Source organism: Pinus tabuliformis, chromosome 4_2 (genome assembly GCF_031772625.1).
Source record: "Pinus tabuliformis cultivar Carrire ecotype Pingquan chromosome 4_2, CPIR1, whole genome shotgun sequence".
Classification (NCBI taxonomy): domain Eukaryota; kingdom Viridiplantae; phylum Streptophyta; class Pinopsida; order Pinales; family Pinaceae; genus Pinus; species Pinus tabuliformis.
Window position 1 is genome coordinate 1,192,005,467 of NC_142304.1, and position 20,959 is coordinate 1,192,026,425.

General features: G+C 38.7%; 1 protein-coding gene and 1 pseudogene across 1 annotated transcript; both read left to right on the forward strand.

Moving 5' to 3' along the window:
* LOC149173946 (uncharacterized) overlaps positions 1 to 11,094 on the forward strand; it is a 71,909-nt pseudogene extending 60,815 nt beyond the window's left edge.
* Positions 11,095 to 12,029: 935 nt separating this feature from the next.
* Positions 12,030 to 16,595, forward strand: LOC149173947 (uncharacterized). Its single transcript, XM_089426880.1, has 2 exons — positions 12,030 to 12,284; positions 15,594 to 16,595. Exons 1-2 carry the CDS (start codon positions 12,030 to 12,032, stop codon positions 16,593 to 16,595), a joined length of 1,257 nt encoding a protein of 418 aa, XP_089283006.1.
* Positions 16,596 to 20,959: the final 4,364 nt, after the last annotated feature.

The window sequence follows — 20,959 nt, forward strand, 5'->3', positions numbered from 1 at the left end:
CCTTTATCCATAGGAAATTGAGTCTACTGCCTTATCGACCGCAATGCACTAAACACAACATTCGAGAAGATTAATTGCCGTCCATAAGTCCTTGGTAATTTCTCTTTAATTTATCACCAAGGTGTATATTGCAGTTTTGCGATTGGTTTGGTAATCCCTTTGTCTATATTTTCTAGAGTAGTCACTTTCGTTCCTTTTCGACTCTCTAAAAGAAAAGGTCCATCTGAGCACTTGTCCTTTCAAGCTCATTAAAAATCGAAGGAGACTAAAGTCATCTTTAGTTTTTTCTCAACTCTTAAAAACTAAAAAATCAAAGTTGTGTCCAAGCGTCATTAAAATTAATTGATCTCGAATAACATCACTATTCCTTAGTTGATCTTAGGTTGAGACATATGGCGACAAATCTGGAGTCCACTGATCAAGGAATCCCTTTTGATGGGAATCGTAGTCCTTTTCCTTATTTTGGAAATATTGGTGCTCCTTATATGGCTACATTGTCCCTTCCGGGATTTACCATTGGCCTACCAGTATGGTTGTTTTCAACCTCCTTGGTTCAAAATGTTGAGATTTCTCTTAAATCGAGTACACCTCCAACTGGATAAAATCAACCTCCAGTTGATCCTGAAGTTGACCCTTTGCCTTCTTCCTCATTTGTTTCTCCCTCCCCCTCTTCCTCTTCGCTTGGTGAAAGTATTGATACTAGTAACCAGGTGGTTAAGAAGAAGAAGAAGAAGAAGAAACCAATTCAGCAAGGGGGAAACTAAGAAACCATTGCTCTGAATGCAACATATGATGAAAATCCATCCATTAAGCCTCACAAAGTCAAATATCCATGCATAATTTGTGTGGTTTTCATCGAAATTGTCCTTACTTTCCTTAGATCTTGACAGAATGGTCTTCTCGTTCGCACCATCCCATGTCATCAACCTCTGGAGATCATGTTGGTAACACACCATCAACTAGTGATATTAAAGTTCATGGACAGAAGGGAAAAGTCAAGCTTCCACGTAGGTTATGTGAAGGTAATCACCCCTTTCACCTGTGTCCCTATTTGGATGAAGCCAGAAGGGTGTTGGATAACCATCCTGCTTTACCGCAGCGACTTCCATCTAGTTACAAGAAAATCTCTCTAAATCCTTCACTAGTTGATGAATCAACTGACCAAAATCAATCGTCAATCGAAACCACTCTCTCTGAAAGTGAATCCTATGAGTCTATACCTGACCAAAATCAGCAAGTCGAGGTAGCAATTGACCCGATTTCACCTTCCGCTGATCGTACCTTTCCCGAAGAGAGTGAAAATGATACCACTCAAGTTCTTTTTGTTACTTCGGATTCTAACGACCTTGGGGGCAATTCGCCTGTTCCATCAAGACAGGAGGAAAATCCTCCAATTCTCGTAACTCAAGGGTTAATTCTCCTGTTTCTTCGGTATCCCTCCAAGTAGTCTAGTCACTTCCTTTGATTGGAATCGACTGGCAGGATCCCTCCTTCCTTCTTATGTGCCTTTCCAGATCATACTACAAGTTTGTAAAATGATTGTATCTAGCACTATTATAGATGAAGGTGCATCAGTGAGTATCCTTTCCTCAACTGCTTAGAAATTTCTTGGTTCACCACCACTTGTGCCTGTTACACAGAATCTTTTAGGCTTTAATAGAGGAACCAGTCAATCGTTAGGGATCTTTCCTCAGTTACCTATCACTTTGGGAGGAAAAACCATTTATCTGAACATGATGGTAGTCCCAGGACCTTTAGATTACAATTTAGTTCTTGGGCGTGACTATGTTTATCACATGGGAGCTATTGTTTCAACACTCTTTCGAGTGATTTGTTTCCCACATGAAGGCAAAATTGTCACTGTTGACCAGCTTTCATTTCCCGGTCCAAATATAGCTCCTAGTCAACCATCGTCCCTAAATGGTCCTTTTATACCAATGGTATCATCCCCGCCATGGGTTAATTATGTGGCAACTTGTTCCATACCTACATCGACTGACGATCAATTCAGTGATGTTGTACATTATGTACTGAGGGCATTGGAACCAGGTCTCTCCTTCATAACCTCTTATGAGTTGTGACAAGAGTATGAGGATAGTTCTTTGTCATGTTCCAACCTCGTTAAAAAATGAAACCAAGGGTCTCCGAGGATAATTCGTAGTCTTGTGTCAACCTCGTTAAAAAATGAAACAAGGAGTCTGAGGATAGTTTGTTGTCTTGTGTCAACCTCGTTTAAAATGAAACAAGGTCCCAAGTTCAAAGTTGAGTCTTTCACTTGATCTCGTAAAAGAACCATCATTCCATCCACTTGATAGCCATGAGTCATCTATTTAGGTGAATGTAATGAAGCTTGGGGGGAATGCACCTAATGGTAAAGTTAAGTTTCCCTGTAGGTTATATGATTGGTCTATCACACCATTCATCTTTGTCTATTTGGACGAAGCCAAATAGGTGTTGGATAACTGTCCTACTTCACCACAGTGACTTCCATCTGGTTACAGAAGACTCTCTTTTTCATCATGCTGGGGGCATGTAAACCAATTCAAGCATATTTTTTCATTTTAAGCTTGTGTAAAAAAGAAACTGAATCCAAGCATAGTTTGTTCATTTCAAGCTTGTGTAAACATGAAACCGAATCCAAGCATAGTTCCCCATTGTTCAAGCTTGTCTGAAAATGAATGATTCAAGCATATTTTTTTGTTTTAAGCTTGTGTAAAAAAGAAACTGAAGCCAAGCATAGTTTGTTCGTTTCAAGCTTGTGTAAACATGAAACTGAATCCAAGCATAGTTCCCCATGGTTCAAGCTTGTCTAAAAATGAACCCATTTTCAATTTTTAACCCTTGTGATTGCCATTCTATTAGCCTTTTTGAGCCCTGTTTGTTTTCATCTCATCACCACCATCTCTTTGGCCGATCATACACTTTCACTTGGTTGTTTTACCCTTTTTTAGGAACAATTGCAATGAGTGGTCTTATTAGCCAGCCTCTTCACATAAATCAACATGTTTTGAGAAGTTCCAACATCACTGGAACTAGTTGCTACCCTAGACACCACTCATTCCTCAAAATAGAGTCCTCTTTAAACCCTTTTCAGACTCATTAAACATGAAAAGATTGTCGAGCGCTTGTCCTTTCCAGCTCATTAAAGTATTGGAAATGTCATCCCTCTTGTAATATTTTATCCTTTTTCAGACCTGAGGGATTACTTTATGAAAAAGAACTTATGGATTTTTCTTTTCATCCCTTTTCAAAATCTCTAAACATGAAGAGGACTGAGTTATCCTTGTTGTTAAACTTGTTAAAATAATAGTGACAAACTTGTCCATCTAGATGAGACCGAGTTTCACTGTCGGTAGACTCGTTAAAACCTAAAATAGCGACAGGAATTATAGAACAAGCATATGTTATCCTCATCAAGCTTGACAAAAATAAATAGGTACTAGTCAGTATTGACAGGGGAAAAAGGGAAAAAACTTGAAGAATTTATGGTAGCAAGTTTCTCTTGAACATGACACTTTCACTTCATCTCCATGATTGAGTTGGGTTGGGTTATTCCGTTCACCGGTCATCATACCATTGGTCTTTCATGCCATCCATCTTTTGGGGTTAACGCTACCAATTCATCTTAGTGTCACTGACATGTTCAAGAGAAGTCATTCAGTTGAGAAATCACCATCTAGATAATGTCTCATACAGTCCAATATCTCCAACCTTCATTTTTTCATGAACGCCATTCCTGAACCTTGTGTCGTTAGCTCATTTTCACCTCCAGAAATCATTTTCTTCGTTTTGTGTCGTAGATGTGGGATACGTCAAGGTCCTCCTATGATGAATCACTTCTTGTCGACATCAGCTCATTATCCAAGAAGTTGACTTAGAAACAACCCTTTCAGTGCTTTGAAGATTGCATACATCAATGGTAAGTTTCTCACTTTCGGCGACAGGTTGACATCAATGGCCTTTGACCGAAAGATTTGACATGGTGTTTGACATCGGATCATGTATTCAAACCCTATGAATTGTACTATAGTACCTTGAGGATCATTCCCATTATCGGTGATCCCTCTCGCGTCTATTAACAGCTCACATCATTGGCTGGTAATCAGGCGATGTCTTTCCATGTTCGACTTCAGAACATCTCTTCACATGGATTGACTTGTACGTCGAGCGAAGATTGAACGAGTTTGAAGACCCTGGATGTAGTTTCATCCATTCGGGCTACGATATATTCAGGAATATAAAAACATCAAATGTACAAAGGCTCTACACAGATGGTCATCCTAAACATGGATTGCGACTTTATATCTGTAGAATCATGAGTCTGTATCTGGAGACAACTATCTGATCTATGTACATGAAATGAAATTTATAAAGCTGAGCATGGGAATGCCTCCCTCAGCTAGATCATGAAAATCATATTATGATGATGTATTGTGTTGTAAATTGATGTAGGTCACCTTCCATTTTGACACTTCGGATCCTCATGATATAGCATTTCACCCGACATGAATTTTTATGACCTCATGATTTAGGGGGCAACTGTTATAGACATATTTGGGCACATCAACCCCAAACTTATATGTTGATGTATTAGGGCTCATCAACCCCTAAAATATTTGTTTCATACCCTAAAGAAACATAGTCATCTGAATACATCATTCCCCAAAAGTTCCATCTGAGAAACCATCCAAAAATTGCCTAGATTGAACCATACTGGCTGCTCCTTCGAAAAAGTGCGATGCATACTGAGTGGTACACTACCAGGGTGTAATGCATACTGTTTAGGCCTTCTATAGGGTGTGATGGGTGAGGATGGACAAATGTCCAGGACAGTTTGTTAGTTGGTTGCTCATGGAATCTTCTAGAAACTTCTCCTGTGCCACTTGCCTATTTGAATTCGCCTAAGGATGAGCAAGGGAACTAGGAAACCATCTCCAATCCCTTGCCTTGTGGAACCAATTGTAACAAGTGGAATGACACTAATCAAACCCCATGGATGACTCACACCCTTGCAAACATCTATAAATGGATCCCTCATCTAAGAGATCTAAAGGCTGGAATATTGTGAATTGCAAGGAAGTGTTGATAGTTTTGTCATTGAGGAGAGAGCATTGTATTCTTGTTGGTGTGATCTTGCTATTTCATGAGGTGAAGAAGGATTGAAGCTGGGAGGATGGTACTGGATTAGACAACTGGGTTGTAATTCTCCTTTCTATTAATAAAGCTCTTCAAGTTTTCTCCCATATGATTATGCAATTGTGAATGCTATCATTTGTTCATTATATATCTGATTCTATAATGTTTATGTTGTAATATATCACAATGCTTTGACGGTTCTTTGTTGCTGTACTTGTGCAGGTACTCTCCAAGCATGTTAAGTATGGGGAGGAGTTGCAAGATCTGCTAAAGGAGAGAGAGATCAAGCAAGGGATTAAGTGGAAGTTCCAGGTTGGTTCCATTATCTTTCTCTTATCTGTTACACATAGGGAAAATTATTTTATTGCTTTAAACTGTTGTTTCTACGGTAGCTACCAAACCTAGAGGGCTAGCATTCTTTAGGAATACTAGTTTTCCACAACATATCTAGAGGAAAAACCATTTATCTGAATGTGATGGTAGTCTTAGGACCTTTAGATTACAATTTACTTCTTGGGCATGACTATGTTTATCACATGGGAGCTATTGTTTCAACACTCTTTCGAGTGATTTGTTTCCTGCATGAAGGCAAAATTGTCACCATTGACCAGCTTTCATTTCTCAGTCCAAATATAGCTCCTAGTCAACCATCATCCCTAAATGGTCTGTTTATACCAATGGTATCATCCCTGCCACAGGTTAATTATGTGGCAACCTGTTCCATATGTACATAGAATGACGATCAATTCAGTAATGTTGTACATTATGTATCGGGGGAATTGGAATCAAATCTCTCCTTCATGACCACTTACGAGTTGTGATAGGAGTCTGAGGATAGCTCGACATGGAAAATTTGGCGTGGTGTTCGACATCGGATCATGTATTCACACCGCGTCAATTGTACTATAGTACCTTGAGGATCATTATCATTATCGGTGATCCCTCTCACATCTGTTAACATCTCACATCATTGGCTGGTAATCAGGCGATGCTATTCCGTGTTCGACTTCAGAACATCTCTTCACATGGATTGACTTGTACATCGAGTGAAACTTGAAGAATTTATGTTTATGTTGTAATAGATCACAATTCTTTGACAGTTATTTGTTGTTGTACTTGTGCAGGTACTCTCCAAGCATGTTAAGTACGGGGAGGAGTTACTAGATCTGCCAAAGGAGAGAGAGATTAAGCAAGGGATCAAGCGAAAGTTCCAAGTTTCTTCTCTACTATCTTTCTCTTATCTGTTACACATGGGAAATATCAATGAATTTCTTTAAACTGTTGTTTCTAGGGTAGCTTCCAAACCTAGAAGGTTAGTGGTTCAACAAGACACCAATTTGTTTCTGGGAAAACTAGTATTCCTAAAGAATGCTAGCCCTTTAGGTTTGGCAGCTACCCTAGAAACAATAGTTTAAAGAAATTCAATAATTTCCCTATGTGTAACAGATAAGATAAAGATAATGGAACCAACCTAGAACTTCCGCTTAATCCCTTGCTTGATCTCTCTCTCCTTTAGCAGATCCTGCAACTCCTCCCCATACTTAACACACTTGGAGAGTACTTGCACAAGAACAGCAACAAAGAGCCTTAAAAGCATCGTGATATATTACAACATAAACATTACAGAATTAGATATATAATTCACAAATGATAGCATTCCCAATTGCACAATCATATGGGAGAAAACTTGAAGAGCTTTATTAATAGAAAGGAGAATTACAACCCAGTTGTCGGATCCAATACCATCCTCCCAGCTTCAATCCTTCTTCACCTCATGAATAGAAAGATCACACCAACAAGAATACAATACTCTCTCCTCAATGACAAAACTATCAACGCTTCCTTGCAATTCACAATATTCTAACCTTTAGATCTCTTATATGAGGGATCCATTTATATATGTTTGCAAGGGTGTGAGTCATCCATGGGTTTTGATTAGTGTCATTCCACTTGTTACAATTGGTTCCAAAAGATAAGGGATTGGAGATGGTTTCCTTGTTCTCTTGTTCATCCCTGGGTGAATTTAGAGAGGCAAGTGGCACAAGAGAAGTTTCTAGAAGATTCCATGAGAAACCAACTAACAAACTGTCCCTGAAATTTTTCCATCCTTGCCCATCGCACCCTATAGAAGGCCTAAATAGTATGCATCACACCCTGGTAGTGTACCACTCAGTATGCATCACAATTTTCCAATGGAGCAGCCAGTATGGTTCAATTTAGGCAATTTCTGGATGGTTTCTCAGATGGAACTTTTTGGGAATGATGTATTTAGATGACTATGTTCCTTTAGGGTATGAAACAACTCTTTTAGGGGTTGATGAGCCCTAATACATTGACATATAAGTTTGGGTTTGATGTGCCCATATATGTCTATAACAGCTGTCCCCTAAAGCATGAGGTCGTAAAAATTCATGTCGGGTGAAATGCTTTATCATGAGGATCTGAAGTTTCAAATTGGAAGGTGACCTGCATCAATTTACAATACAAAACATCATCATAATATGATTTTCATGATCTAGTTGAGGGAGGCATTCCCATGCTCAGCTTTATAAATTTCATTTCATGTACATAGATCAGATAGTCATCTGCAGATACAGACTGGTGATTCTACAAATATAGAGTCACAATCCATGATTAGGATGACCATTTGTGTAGAGCCTTTGTACATTTGATGTTTTTATAACCTTGAATATATCGCAGCCTGGATGGATGAAACTAGGTCCGGGGTCTTCAAACTCATTCAATCTTCACTCGATGTACAAGTCAAACCATGTGAAGAGATGTTCTGAAGTCGAACATGGAAAGACATTGCCTGATTACCAGCCAATGATGTGAGCTGTTAACAGACGCGAGAGGGATCACCCATAATGATAATGATCCTCAAGGTACTACAATACAATTGACATGGTGTGAATACATGATCCGATGTCGAACACCACGCCAAATCTTTCGGTCGAAGGCCATTGACATCAACTTGTCGTAGAAAGTGAGAAACTTGCCATTGATATATGAAAGCTTCAAAGCACTGAAAGGGTTGTTTCTAAGTCAAATTCTTGGATAATCAGCTGATGTCGACAAGAAGTGACTCATCATAGGAGGGCCTTGACATATCCCACATCTACAAAACGAAACGAAGAAAATGATTTTTGGGGGTGAAAATGAACTAACGACACAAGTTTCAGGAATGGCGGTCATGAAAAAATGAAGGTTGGAGATATTGCAGTGTATGAGACATTAACTGGATGGTGATTTCTCAACTAAATGACTTCTCTTGAACATGTCGGCAACACTGAGATGAATTGGTAGCCTTAACCCCAAAATATGGATGGTATGAAAGACTAATGGTATGATGATCGGTGAACGGAATAACCCAACCCAACTCTATTATGGAGATGAAATGAAAGTGTCATGTTCAAGAGCGACTTGCTACCATAAATTCTTCAAGTTTTTCCCTTTTTTCCCCAGTCATTGCTAACCAGTACCTCTTTATTTTTGTCAAGCTTGAGGAGGATAACATATGCTTTTTATATAATTCACCCTCTGGGAAAACCTGTCGCTATTTAATATTTTAACGAGTCTAGCGATAGTGAAACTCGGTCTCGTCTAGATGGACAAGTTTGTCGCTATTATTTTAACAAGTTTAACGACCAGGATAACTCAGTCCATTTCATGTTTGGAGAGTTTGAAAAGGGATGAAAATAAAACTCCATAAGTTTGTTTTGGTAAAGTAATCCCTCAGGTCTGAAAAAGGATAAAATAATACAGGAGGGATGACATTTCCAATACTTTAACGAGCTGGAAAGGATAAGCGCTCGACAATCTTTTCATGTTTAACGAGTCTAAAAAGGGTTTAAATAGGACTCTATTTTGAGGAATGAGTGGTGTTTAGGGTAACAATTGGTTCCGGTGATGTTGGAACTTCTCAAAACATGTTGATTTATGTGAAGAGGCTGGCTAATAAGACCACTCATTGCAACTATTCCTCAAAAAGGGTAAAACAACCAAGTGAAATCATATGATTGGCCAGAGAGATGGTGGTGATGAGATGAAAGCAAGCAAGGCTCAAAAAGGCTGACAGAATGGCAATCACAAGGGTTAAAAATTGAAAATGGGTTCATTTTTAGACAAGCTTGAACCATGGGTTCATTTTTAGACAATATTGAACCATGGGGAACTATGCTTGGATTCGGTTTCATGTTTACACAAGCTTGAAATAAACAAACTATGCTTGGCTTCAGTTTCTTTTTTACACAAGCTTAAAACGAAAAAATATGCTTGAATTGGTTTACATGCCCCCAGTGTTATCACTCAAGAAAAATTTCTAAATTGTTCACATCAGTTCGATTGTTTTCCAAAGGGTTGGTGTCAATTTTGGGTCTAGTCTTTTCATCTGGTTTTAGAGTCTAAATAGTTTGAATAGGAGTCTTGTTAAGAGTATTGTTGGTATGTATAAAGGGGTCAATTCTCTGTTTTAGTCTATCATTGGTCTCACATCTCACATGGATATCATATGTCCAAACTTATTTCAAAGCCGAATTTGTCTAGGTGATTTTGTAGCGCATAATTCATATTTTACATTGGCTGCGCTACGAAATTGGGGATTTGTTCGAATCCATAGCCATTCTTTCACAGCTGTCATATTCATCAAAATCCATCAACAGTTGTCAGTCTATCCACTTCTTCTATCATATCCGACCGCTTATCCTCATCATTAGGTCGTTAGGTGTCTTGGTACTGGCACATGTTTGCAGTTGTATTTTACTTAGCGGTTTTGGTCGTTCAATCAGGGTTTTCAAAATAGTATCAGAGCAATCGGGGAAATGTTCTTGAGGGTTTTGCTTCTATTTTTCGAATTTGGAGCAGTCTGAAACTATTCCTTGTAAACAATCTTGAGCTCCGTTTTCAGGGATATTCTCATTGTACTGGATATTCTGTTTTCTGAGATTTTTCACCCAGCTGAAAGACACACTTGAGATCCGCGATTTTTATACACGACCTAAACGAAAGCCAAGCCATCCATATCCTCGGAAGGCAGGCACTGCTAGTCAAATTGGTCCATCAACAAATGAAGAGGAGAACAGGTCACTATCAGCAGTTTCATCTGCACCTGACAGATTGTGTGCAGGTTCCAATTTAGGTGGTGAAACTTGGAAGAACGCAACATTTGCTCCATACAATGCAAGACTCGGACCACTTCAAACACATGATAACATCAACTTGCAGGAAACAAATATGGAATCATCCAGTACAAGCATTTCACCATCAAGTATCAAGCTATTTGGCCAGACGGTTTTAGTTCCAACTAATGAGTCAGGCTTAGATGTTAATGTTAAAGGAGCTTTCCAAGAGTTTACGTCTCATAAGAAGGAGAGACACTCATTAGATGGTTAAATTCCTGAGAATTCAAAGTTGGAAAAGATGAAAGGATCGTTGCATAATGCTGGTGTGAAGGCTAAAATGAATGTAGTTAAATCTGAGAACACCTCGGGGGTGACATCCAATATTCCACCATCAGACTCAGGGACCAGTATGCTCGAAGGTAGTGGTGAATCAAATGCAAATCTGCCCTGCAGGGAAATCCATACAGCACAGCAGGACTCGGATGAGCCGCTATCTGAACTGGATAACAACATGAATTCCCTTTCTAGAGAGCATCAAGCCTCTGTTCCTATATCCATTTATTTGAGACATATTCCAGTGCAAAATGTTGAAGGAGGGGCAGAAGAATGTGTGGCAATCAATACACTGAATGGTAATAGATCATTGCCTGACACAACTGGGAAGATGAAGGTAGATGTTCAAACTTCACAGCTAAATGTTTTTTCACCATTTCCACGCATACCAGGTTTGTCGTGTCCCAAGTCTGGACATGCTGATGGTTTGCCAGAAGTTTTACCATCAAGTTCAGATCCCAACATAACTAGCTGTAATGAAGAGTCCTGTGATGTAGAAATGTAGATAGAGAAACCAAATTGTCATGGAAGATATGGAGTCCGTGTGCTGTGGATCAAGTTATTACCAAGTTCGAGGTTTATCATTCCTCAAAGCTCTTCTTTGGAGATTTGGTGTCCTCTGCGAGTTACGCTTTCCTGCATTCATTGGCTGTACATAATTGCAAGTATATTTTTCTGCAAACACACCAGAAGCCCTCATGCAATTCCTTGGAAAGGGATTTATCTACTCGTTGCTGATCAATAATGCCGGATCTTACAGTTTTGACTTTTTCTGGAGATTTTCAGGGGATTAACTCAGCTTATCTAGCATATAAAATGGAATATGAAGTGTTCAATTGGTGTGCTACTGGCAACTTGCATATAGGTAGTCTTAGTTTGACCCTCGGAAATCAAAACTGGCTATCTGCTAAGGTGTAAATTTGCCAGTCTCGTGGATTGCCTCTTTCGTTCACATTTGGGTTTAAGTTAGCTGGTGCTGTAATTTTCATGGACAAATGTAAATGAGTTTGTGATTTTAATTTTTGAGTTGCAATGCAATTTTATTATGAGCCCTGCATTTTCACAAACAACTTAAAATTAGTTCTACATGAGGCCTGGAAATGCAGTCAAATCTTTCATGATGCATTGTGCAACAGTGAATGATGACTAAGAACATTGAGAAGAAATTATTGCAAATTTTATTGGAAAAATAGTCCCCTCACCAAGCGGTTTCTAGCTGCTGTGGGTTTCTGGTTAAGGGTTAATGGCTGTTGGTTTTCAGCCAGTTACCATATTTGTTGGTGCATTACAAGGACTTTCTTTGTTGAAAGCTGCAGCATGGAGTCAGTTGAAATGCTATAGCTTGCATTTTTCTCTCCATGTTATGGACAACTTTCAGATTGAATAAGAAAGATCCGAGTTACTGAACTCTGTTATTTCCAGCGACTCTCCATTAGAGCAATGGATCGGTACAAGGTTATCAAAGTGGAAGAACAGGATGATAATGCACTTTGTATGAACTTTCCCAATGGAGAAACTACAAACAGTAGAAAGGTTATAAAAGAAAGGTCATCAAGTGGTTCAAATACACCTTCAAGTGCTGACCCTGAAGTTGATCCCTGTTTGGGGATGAACATTGAAGTGAAGGGCAATAGTGAAAGGGATTTTGAGTTTAACTGGGTTGGTAGTGGAAGTTCTGATGCAAGAGGAGAAGAGGTATTAACCAGATTCATACAGTTATATTTGGAACAGTGAATGGTGTTATCGGTGTCATTGCATCTTTTCCTCAGGAGAAATATCTGTTTCTTGAAAATTTGCAAGAAAATCTTGTCAAAATGATCAAGGGGTAAGGTTCTTAAGCCATGAACAGTGGTGATCATTTAGATATGAAAGGAAGACTGTGTTTTTGAAATTACACAGCAGTTTCGTGGCGCACTACGAAACTGCTGTAGCTGCATGTTACAATTCAGTTGATCAATTATGATTGACAAAGCGGCAAATCTTTTTGAAAGGTTTTGTCATCACACAGGTACATGAAAACTGTGGAAAACACATCAAGGACGTGGCAGTCTACTCTATTTTGGGTAATTAAAGGATAAAGGACATGCTTCTTTGGATTCGAACATTTTGAGGTAAACCAAAGACCAGTAAAACAGGGATAATTTCCTATGTTTCAGGACAATGGAAAACGTGTGACATTGAAGACCAACATGGAGCCTTGAAGATCCATCACAACCAAACTAAAAGAGACCACTTGTCAGGGAATAAATCCTGATTGTAATAAATGCTACATTCAGCATGATGTAGAATTAGAATCCTAATTGTTTTAGGATTCTAGAGCTTTCAATTAACAGTCAGTTGTATTTATTAGTTAGTTAAAGGGTTAATAGGCGTCATTAGAAGTAGTTTTCGAGTTCCCTTAATGTTTAAGGAGGAATCTCGATCAGTTAGAATAAGAGCTCTATATATAGCTAAAACAGCAATGTAATCAGGGTTGGAAAACTTTATAACAAAGCTTGTATTTGGCTTATGTAAGACTCATTTTCAGTAATATAAATTTGACTTTACTTCTCAGGATTCATGAAGGATTTCTTATGTTCATAATATGTGATGTTGTCCTTTTCTTAATTCTTACAGTGGTATAGATGTATAATCACTCAGAATTCACTGAATGTGCTCTGATTTCCTGTATACATTTATAAACTGTGTGGTCCCATATGAGTTGATGTTCTGAATGTCTAAATGTTGAATGCCCTGACTTCTATGTAAGGTTAAGTTCACTGTTATATTGAGGTGTTGTTGACTCCATAAGCCCAATGGATAGTTGTTTAATGTGTTTCCAGCATTCATATTTTTCACAGTTATTCTATAAGAGTTAGCCATCTTATCTTTAATCAAAATCATTAATCCATCAAGAGAGAGCCCTCTCAGGTTGAGGAGGCTAGGCCTCAGCCTAAAGTAGGTTTGAAATAGTTACTTAGAGTCAACCTGACCAACAGCCTATCAGGGCCTGATTTTGAGATAACATTTTGGTGCGTCTGCCGGGAGTCTGAAGATTATTCGTTCCCGAAATCATGAAGCTGAACTTCTGAAGGTAGCAGGAGCTCAGAAGAATTTTCGAGGCTGCAATCTACCTTGGTGACTCCATTGTTGAAGAATTCAAAATTCATACATTCATGGTGATTCCACTGGAGTTATGAAGGACCCAGATGCTACCATTCTTATTTCAAGGTATGCATGCATAGATTTTTCAGGAATTCATGGTTTCCCAAATCATTTTCCCAAGTATGCATATTTTCTAAGGAATGGTCCAAAATTCAACGGAGAAGATTTGAATTTAACTTTGAAGCATATATCAAAATTTTGTGATTTTACAGAGCTTCTTAGAGTTAAACATGAGGATGTTTGCATTATGTTGTTCTATGATTCATTTCAAGGGAAATGTAAACAGTGGATTGAAAGCTTTCCTACCAAATCCATTAAGTCATTTGAAGACTTTTGGCTTATGTTTTTGGAGGAATGGATAGATAGATCAGATGTGGTGGCAAACTCTCCTTCAATTCAAGGTTTCAAACAATGGAATGATGATCATATTAATGAAGAAATAGATGAAAGTTTTTCTTTGTCATTGTCTTCGTATCTAAAATCATTTGAGTGCAATGCTAAGGATAAGATGAAATTTTTGGATGAAGTTGCTAAAGACATTGAGAAAGGCATTGAAGGTTTACAAGGTCAAATTCAGGCATATAATTTTCATAATCATGATCATTATTTTCAGAAGCTTTCTATGGCAGAACAAAAGGAGAGAGTGTTGCTTCCTTTCTCTTTCACGATTGAGGAACTGTACACTGTTGTTGAAGATCAGTTTGCACAACCAGAAAGTTACAAGAATCATCAAGCTGATCATGTATTCTAGGATCCTATAGCCAAATATATGGAAGAGTTTTACTTTCCATTGTTTCAGTTTTTCTATGAAGATCAGAGGCAATTTCAGTGGCACTGGTCATCACAATATCATTGTGGCTCTGAACTCCGATGCAGTCAAAAAACTCAAATATCAGATAAGACAAATGATTGACTACATTGGAAATTTCACATTGATTGAGCTGAAAGAAGTTTGAATTGATAGGGTAGGTAGGTAGGAAAATGGAAATAAGCTCAAGGTTGACTGAGCAATTTTTTTTCCAGTAGATATAGATTTCTTTCTCCTACAGTGATAATCAAGTTTAAGCCTGAGGTGAAGGCCCAAGAAGCTGGAAAGGGATGTTTGTCAAGCAAATTTCCGTTTTTCATATAAAAAGAAAATAAAGCACTGGACCTACGAGTTCTTAGTGTACTACAGGAGCACACTATCCCAAGTGGAGCCACTGTTATCACTAAAGAAAAATTTCTAAATTGTTCACATCAGTTCGATTGTTTTCCAAAGGGTTGGTGTCAATTTTGGGTCTAGTCCTTTCATCTGGTTTTAGAGTCTAAATAGTTTGAATAGGAGTCTTGTTAAGAGTATTGTTGGTATGTATAAAGGGGTCAATTCTCTGTTTTAGTCTATCATTGGTCTCACATCTCACATGGATATCATATGTCCAAACTCATTTCAAAGCCGAAATTGTCTAGGTGATTTCGTAGCGCATAATTCATATTTTGCACTGGCTGCGCTACGAAATTGGGGATTTGTTCGAATCCATAGCCATTCTTTCACAGCTGTCATATTCATCAAAATCCATCAACAGTTGTCAGCCTATACACTTCGTCTATCATATCCGACCGCTTATCCTCATCATTAGGTCGTTAGGTGTCTTGGTACTGGCACATGTTTGCAGTTGTATTTTACTTAGCGGTTTTGGTCGTTCAATCAGGGTTTTCAAAATAGTATCAGAGCAATCGGGGAAATGTTCTTGTGGGTTTTGCTTCTATTTTTCGAATTTGGAGCAGTCTGAAACTATTCCTTGTAAACAATCTTGAGCTCTGTTTTCAGGGATATTCTCATTGTACTGGATATTCTGTTTTCTGAGATTTTTCACCCAGCTGAAAGACACACTTGAGATCCGCAATTTTTATACACGACCTAAACGAAAGCCAAGCCATCCATATCCGCGGAAGGCAGGCACTGCTAGTCAAATTGGTCCATCAACAAATGAAGAGGAGAATAGGTCACTATCAGCAGTTTCATCTGCACCTGACAGATTGTGTGCAGGTTCCAATCTAGGTGGTGAAACTCGGAAGAACGCAGCATTTGCTCCATACAATGCAAGACTGGGACCACTTCAAACACATGATAACATCAACTTGCAGGAAACAAATATGGAATCATCCAGTACAAGCATTTCACCATCAAGTCTCAAGCTATTTGGCCAGACGGTTTTAGTTCCAACTAATGAGTCAGGCTTAGATGTTAATGTTAAAGGAGCTTTCCAAGAGTTTACGTCTCATAAGAAGGAGAGACACTCATTAGATGGTCAAATTCCTGAGAATTCAAAGTTGGAAAAGATGAAAGGATCGTTGCATAATGTTGGTGTGAAGGCTAAAATGAAAGTAGTTAAATCTGAGAATGCCTCGGGGGTGACATCCAATATTCCACCATCAGACTCAGGGACCAGTATGCTCGAAGGTAGTGGTGAATCAAATGCAAATCTGCCCTGCAGGGAAATCCATACAGCACAGCAGGACTCGGATGAGCCGCTATCTGAACTGGATAACAACATGAATTCCCTTTCTAGAGAGCATCAAGCCTCTGTTCCTATATCCATTTATTCGAGACATATTCCAGTGCAAAATGTTGAAGGAGGGGCAGAAGAATGTGTGGCAATCAATACACTGAATGGTAATAGATCATTGCCTGACACAACTGGGAAGATGAAGGCAGATGTTCAAACTTCACAGCTAAATGTTTTTCCACCATTTCCTGGCATACCAGGTTTGTCGTGTCCCAAGTCTGGACATGCTGATGGTTTGCCAGAAGTTTTACCATCAAGTTCAGATCCCAAAATAACTAGCTGTAATGAAGAGTCCTATGATGTAGAAAAGTAGATAGAGAAACCAAATTGTCATGGAAGATATGGAGTCCGTGTGCTGTGGATCAGGTTATTACCAAGTTCGAGGTTTATCATTCCTCAAAGCTCTTCTTTGGAGATTTGGTGTCCTCTGCGAGTTACGCTTTCCTGCATTCATTGGCTGTACATAATTGCAAGTATATTGTTCTGCAAACACACCAGAAGCCCTCATGCAATTCCTTGGAAAGGGATTTATCTACTCGTTGCTGATCAATAATGCCGGATCTTACAGTTTTGACTTTTTCTGGAGATTTTCAGGGGATTAACTCAGCTTACCCAGCATATAAAAGGGAATATGAAGTGTTCAATTGGTGTGCTACTGGAAACTTGCATATAGGTAGTCTTAGTTTGACCCTCGAAAATCAAAACTGGCTATCTGCTAAGGCGTAAATTTGCCAGTCTCGTGGATTGCCTCTTTCGTTCACATTTGGGTTTAAGTTAGCTGGTGCTGTAATTTTCATGGACAGATGTAAATGAGTTTGTGATTTTAATTTTTGAGTTGCAATGCAATTTTATTATGAGCCCTGCATTTTCACAAACAACTTAAAATTAGTTCTACATGAGGCCTGGAAATGTAGTCAAATCTTTCATGATTCATTGTGCAACAGTGAATAATGAATAAGAACATTGAGGAGAAATTATTGCAAATTTTATTGGAAAAATAGTCCCCTCACCAAGCGGTTTCTAGCTGCTGTGGGTTTCTGGTTAAGGGTTAATGGGTGTTGGTTTTCAGCCAGTTACCATATTTGTTCGTGCATTACAATGACTTTCTTTGTTGAAAGCTGCAGCAGGGAGTCAGTTGAAATGCTATAGCTTGCATTTTTCTCTCCATGTTATGGACAGCTTTCAGATTGAATAAGAAAGACACGAGTTACTGAACTCTGTTATTTCCAGCGACTCTCCATTAGAGCAATGGATCGGTACAAGGTTATCAAAGTGGAAGAACATGATGATAATTCACTTTGTATCAACTTGCCCAATGGAGAAACTACAAACAGTAGAAAGGTTATAAAAGAAAGGTCATCAAGTGGTTCAAATAAACCTTCAAGTGCTGACCCTGAAGTTGATCCCTGTTTGGGGATGAACACTGAAGTGAAGGGAAACAGTGAAAGGGATTTTGAGTTTAACTGGGTTGGTAGTGGAAGTTCTGATGCAGGAGGAGAAGAGGTATTAACCAGATTCATACAGTTATATTTGGAACAGTGAATGGTGTTATCGGTGTCATTGCATCTTTTCCTCAGGAGAAATATCTGTTTCTTGAAAAGTTGCAAGCAAATCTTGTCAAAATGATCAAGGGGTAAGGTGCTTAAGCCATGAACAGTGGCGATCATTTAGCTATGAAAGGAAGACTGTGTTTTTGAAATTACACAGTAGTTTCGTAGCGCGCTACGAAACTGCTGTAGCTGCATGTTACAATTCAGTTGATCAATTATGATTGACAAAGCGGCAAATCTTTTTGAAAGGTTTTGTCATCACACAGGTACATGAAAACTGTGGATAGCACATCAAGGACGTGGCAATCTGCTCTATTTTGGGTAATTAAAGGATAAAGGACATGCTTCTTTGGATTCGAACATTTTGAGGTAAACCAAAGACCAGTAAAACAGGGATAATTTCCTATGTTTCAGGACAATGGAAAACGTGTGACATTGAAGACCAACATGGAGCCTTGAAGATCCATCACAACCAAACTAAAAGAGACCACTTGTCAGGGAATAAATCCTGATTGTAATAAATGCTACATTCAGCATGATGTAGAATTAGAATCCTAATTGTTTTAGGATTCTAGAGCTGTCAATTAACAGACAGTTGTATTTATTAGTTAGTTAAAGGGTTAATAGGTGTCATTAGAAGTAGTTTTCGAGTTCCCTTAATGTTTAAGGAGGAATCTCGATCAGTTAGAATAAGAGCTCTATATATAGCTAAAACAACAATGTAATCAGGGTTGGAAAACTTTATAACAAAGCTTGTATTTGGCTTATGTAAGACTCATTTTCAGTAATATAATTTTGACTTTACTTCTCAGGATTCATGAAGGATTTCTTATGTTCAGAATATGTGATGTTGTCCTTTTCTTAATTCTTACAGTGGTATAGATGTATAATCACTCAGAATTCACTGAATGTGCTCTGATTTCTTGTATACATTTATAAACTGTGTGTTCCCATATGAGTTGATGTTCTGAATGTCTAAATGCTGAATGCCCTGACTTCTATGTAAGGTTAAGTTCACTGTTATATTGAGGTGTTGTTGACTCCATAAGCCCAATGGATAGTTGTTTAATGTGTTTCCAGCATTCATATTTTTCACAGTTGTTCTATAAGAGTTAGCCATCTTATCTTTAATCAAAATCATTAATCCATCAAGAGAGAGCCCTCTCAGGTTGAGGAGGCTAGGCCTCATCCTAAAGTAGGTTTGAAATAGTTACTTAGAGTAAACCTGACCAGCAGCCTATCAGGGCCTGATTTTGAGATAACACCCAGCATGATGAAAATGAGAGTCTTCTGTAACCAGATGGAAGTCGTTGTGGTGAATCAGGACGGTTATCCAACACCTATTTGTCTTCATCCAAATAGACAAAGATGAATGGTGTGATAGACCAATCATATAACCTACAGGGAAACTTAACTTTACCATTAGGTGCAAATTGTTATAGACATATTTGGGCACATCAACCCCAAACTTATATGTCAATGTATTAGTGCTCATCAACCCCTAAAAGAGTTTTTTCATACCCTAAAGTAACATAGTCATCTGAATACATCATTCCCCAAAACTTCCATCTGAGAAACCATCTAGAAATTACCTAAATTGAACCATACTGGCTGCTCCCTTGGCAAAGTGTGATGCATACTGAGTGGTACACTACCAGGGTGCGATGCATACTGTTTAAGCCTTCTATAGGGTGTGATGGGTGAGGATGGACAAATTTCTAGGACAGTTTGTTAGTTGGTTGCTCATGGAATCTTCTAGAAACTTCTCCTATGCCACTTGCCTCTCTGAATTCGCCCAAGGATGAACAAGGGAACTAGGAAACCATCTCCAATCCCTTGTCTTGTGGAACCAATTGTAACAAGTGGAATGACACTAATCAAACCCCATGGATGACTCACACCCTTGCAAACATCTATAAATGGATCCCTCATCTAAGAGATCTAAAGGCTGGAATATTTTGAATTGCAAGGAAGTGTTGATAGTTTTGTCATTGAGGAGAGAGCATTGTGTTCTTGTTGGTGTGATCTTGTTATTTCATGAGGTGAAGAAGGATTTATGCTAGGAGGATGGTACTGGATTAGAAAACTAGGTTGTAATTCTCCTTTCTATTAATAAATCTCTTCAAGTTTTCTCCCACATGATTGTGCGATTGGGAATGCTATCATTTGTTCATTATATATCTAATTCTGTAATGTTTATGTTGTAATAGATCACGATGCTTTGATGGTTCTTTGTTGCTGTACTTGTGCAGGTACTCTCCAAGCGTGTTAATTACGGGGAGGAGTTGTAGTATCTGCCAAAGGAGAGAGAGATCAAGCAAGGGATTAAGCAGAAGTTCCAAGTTGGTTCCATTATCTTTCTCTTATCTGTTACACATAGAGAAAATTATTGAATTGCTTTAAACTGTTGTTTCTAGGGTAGATTCCAAACCTACAGGGTTAGTGGTTCAATAAGACACTATTTTTTCTAAAAACACCAATTACCTCTCTATTATGACACTAGTACCGTACTATTGAATTCTTTTCGCCAAACTTCTACCACTTGCCTATCCAACCATGTCTAGGAATGGCATAGAACGAGGAGCATATGTACAACTCATAAATTCGAAGATCGTGTCCTTAGATCACTTTTGGCCCCCATTTCTAAATATGTCGCTTCTCACTTCCATTAATCGAAGGAAGATGTGCTCCAAGTAGCCTTGGAATTTGATCTGATCTATCCATAGTTAGGTTATGTTTATACTGTCATTCTTGATCTACCTCATCCTGGTGTTGCTAATGCACTAGGGGCATCTCATATCAATGATGGTATCGTTGGAATCACTTCACACCCTCAAATTCAACTATATTCTCCACCTCCAGTGATTTATGTTCAAGCCCTGAGACGGACCAATTCCTCTCACACCTATCCCTCCCCCAATCTTCCACATAGAAACTCTTATCCAGGTCTCAACACTTCATATGCATATCTCCAGCCATTGCTCCACCTGTTCATCTTAATGTTTCCCCATCTCCTTATTATTTGTATGCACTGCCTAACACTCAAGTCCTGCTGGAACCAACATCCTTCCCCCCCATGCCTCGTCCACCTCTGCCACAAAAAAAACCTCCTCCACAAGGTCCAGTG

Bases quoted from the DNA above. Each gene is read 5' to 3' on its own strand.
- LOC149173947 (XM_089426880.1), top strand. From the start codon at position 12,030: ATGGATCGGTACAAGGTTATCAAAGTGGAAGAACAGGATGATAATGCA. The intron at 12,285-15,593 runs GTATTAACCAGA...TTTTTCACCCAG, and splicing joins CTGATGCAAGAGGAGAAGAG to CTGAAAGACACACTTGAGAT.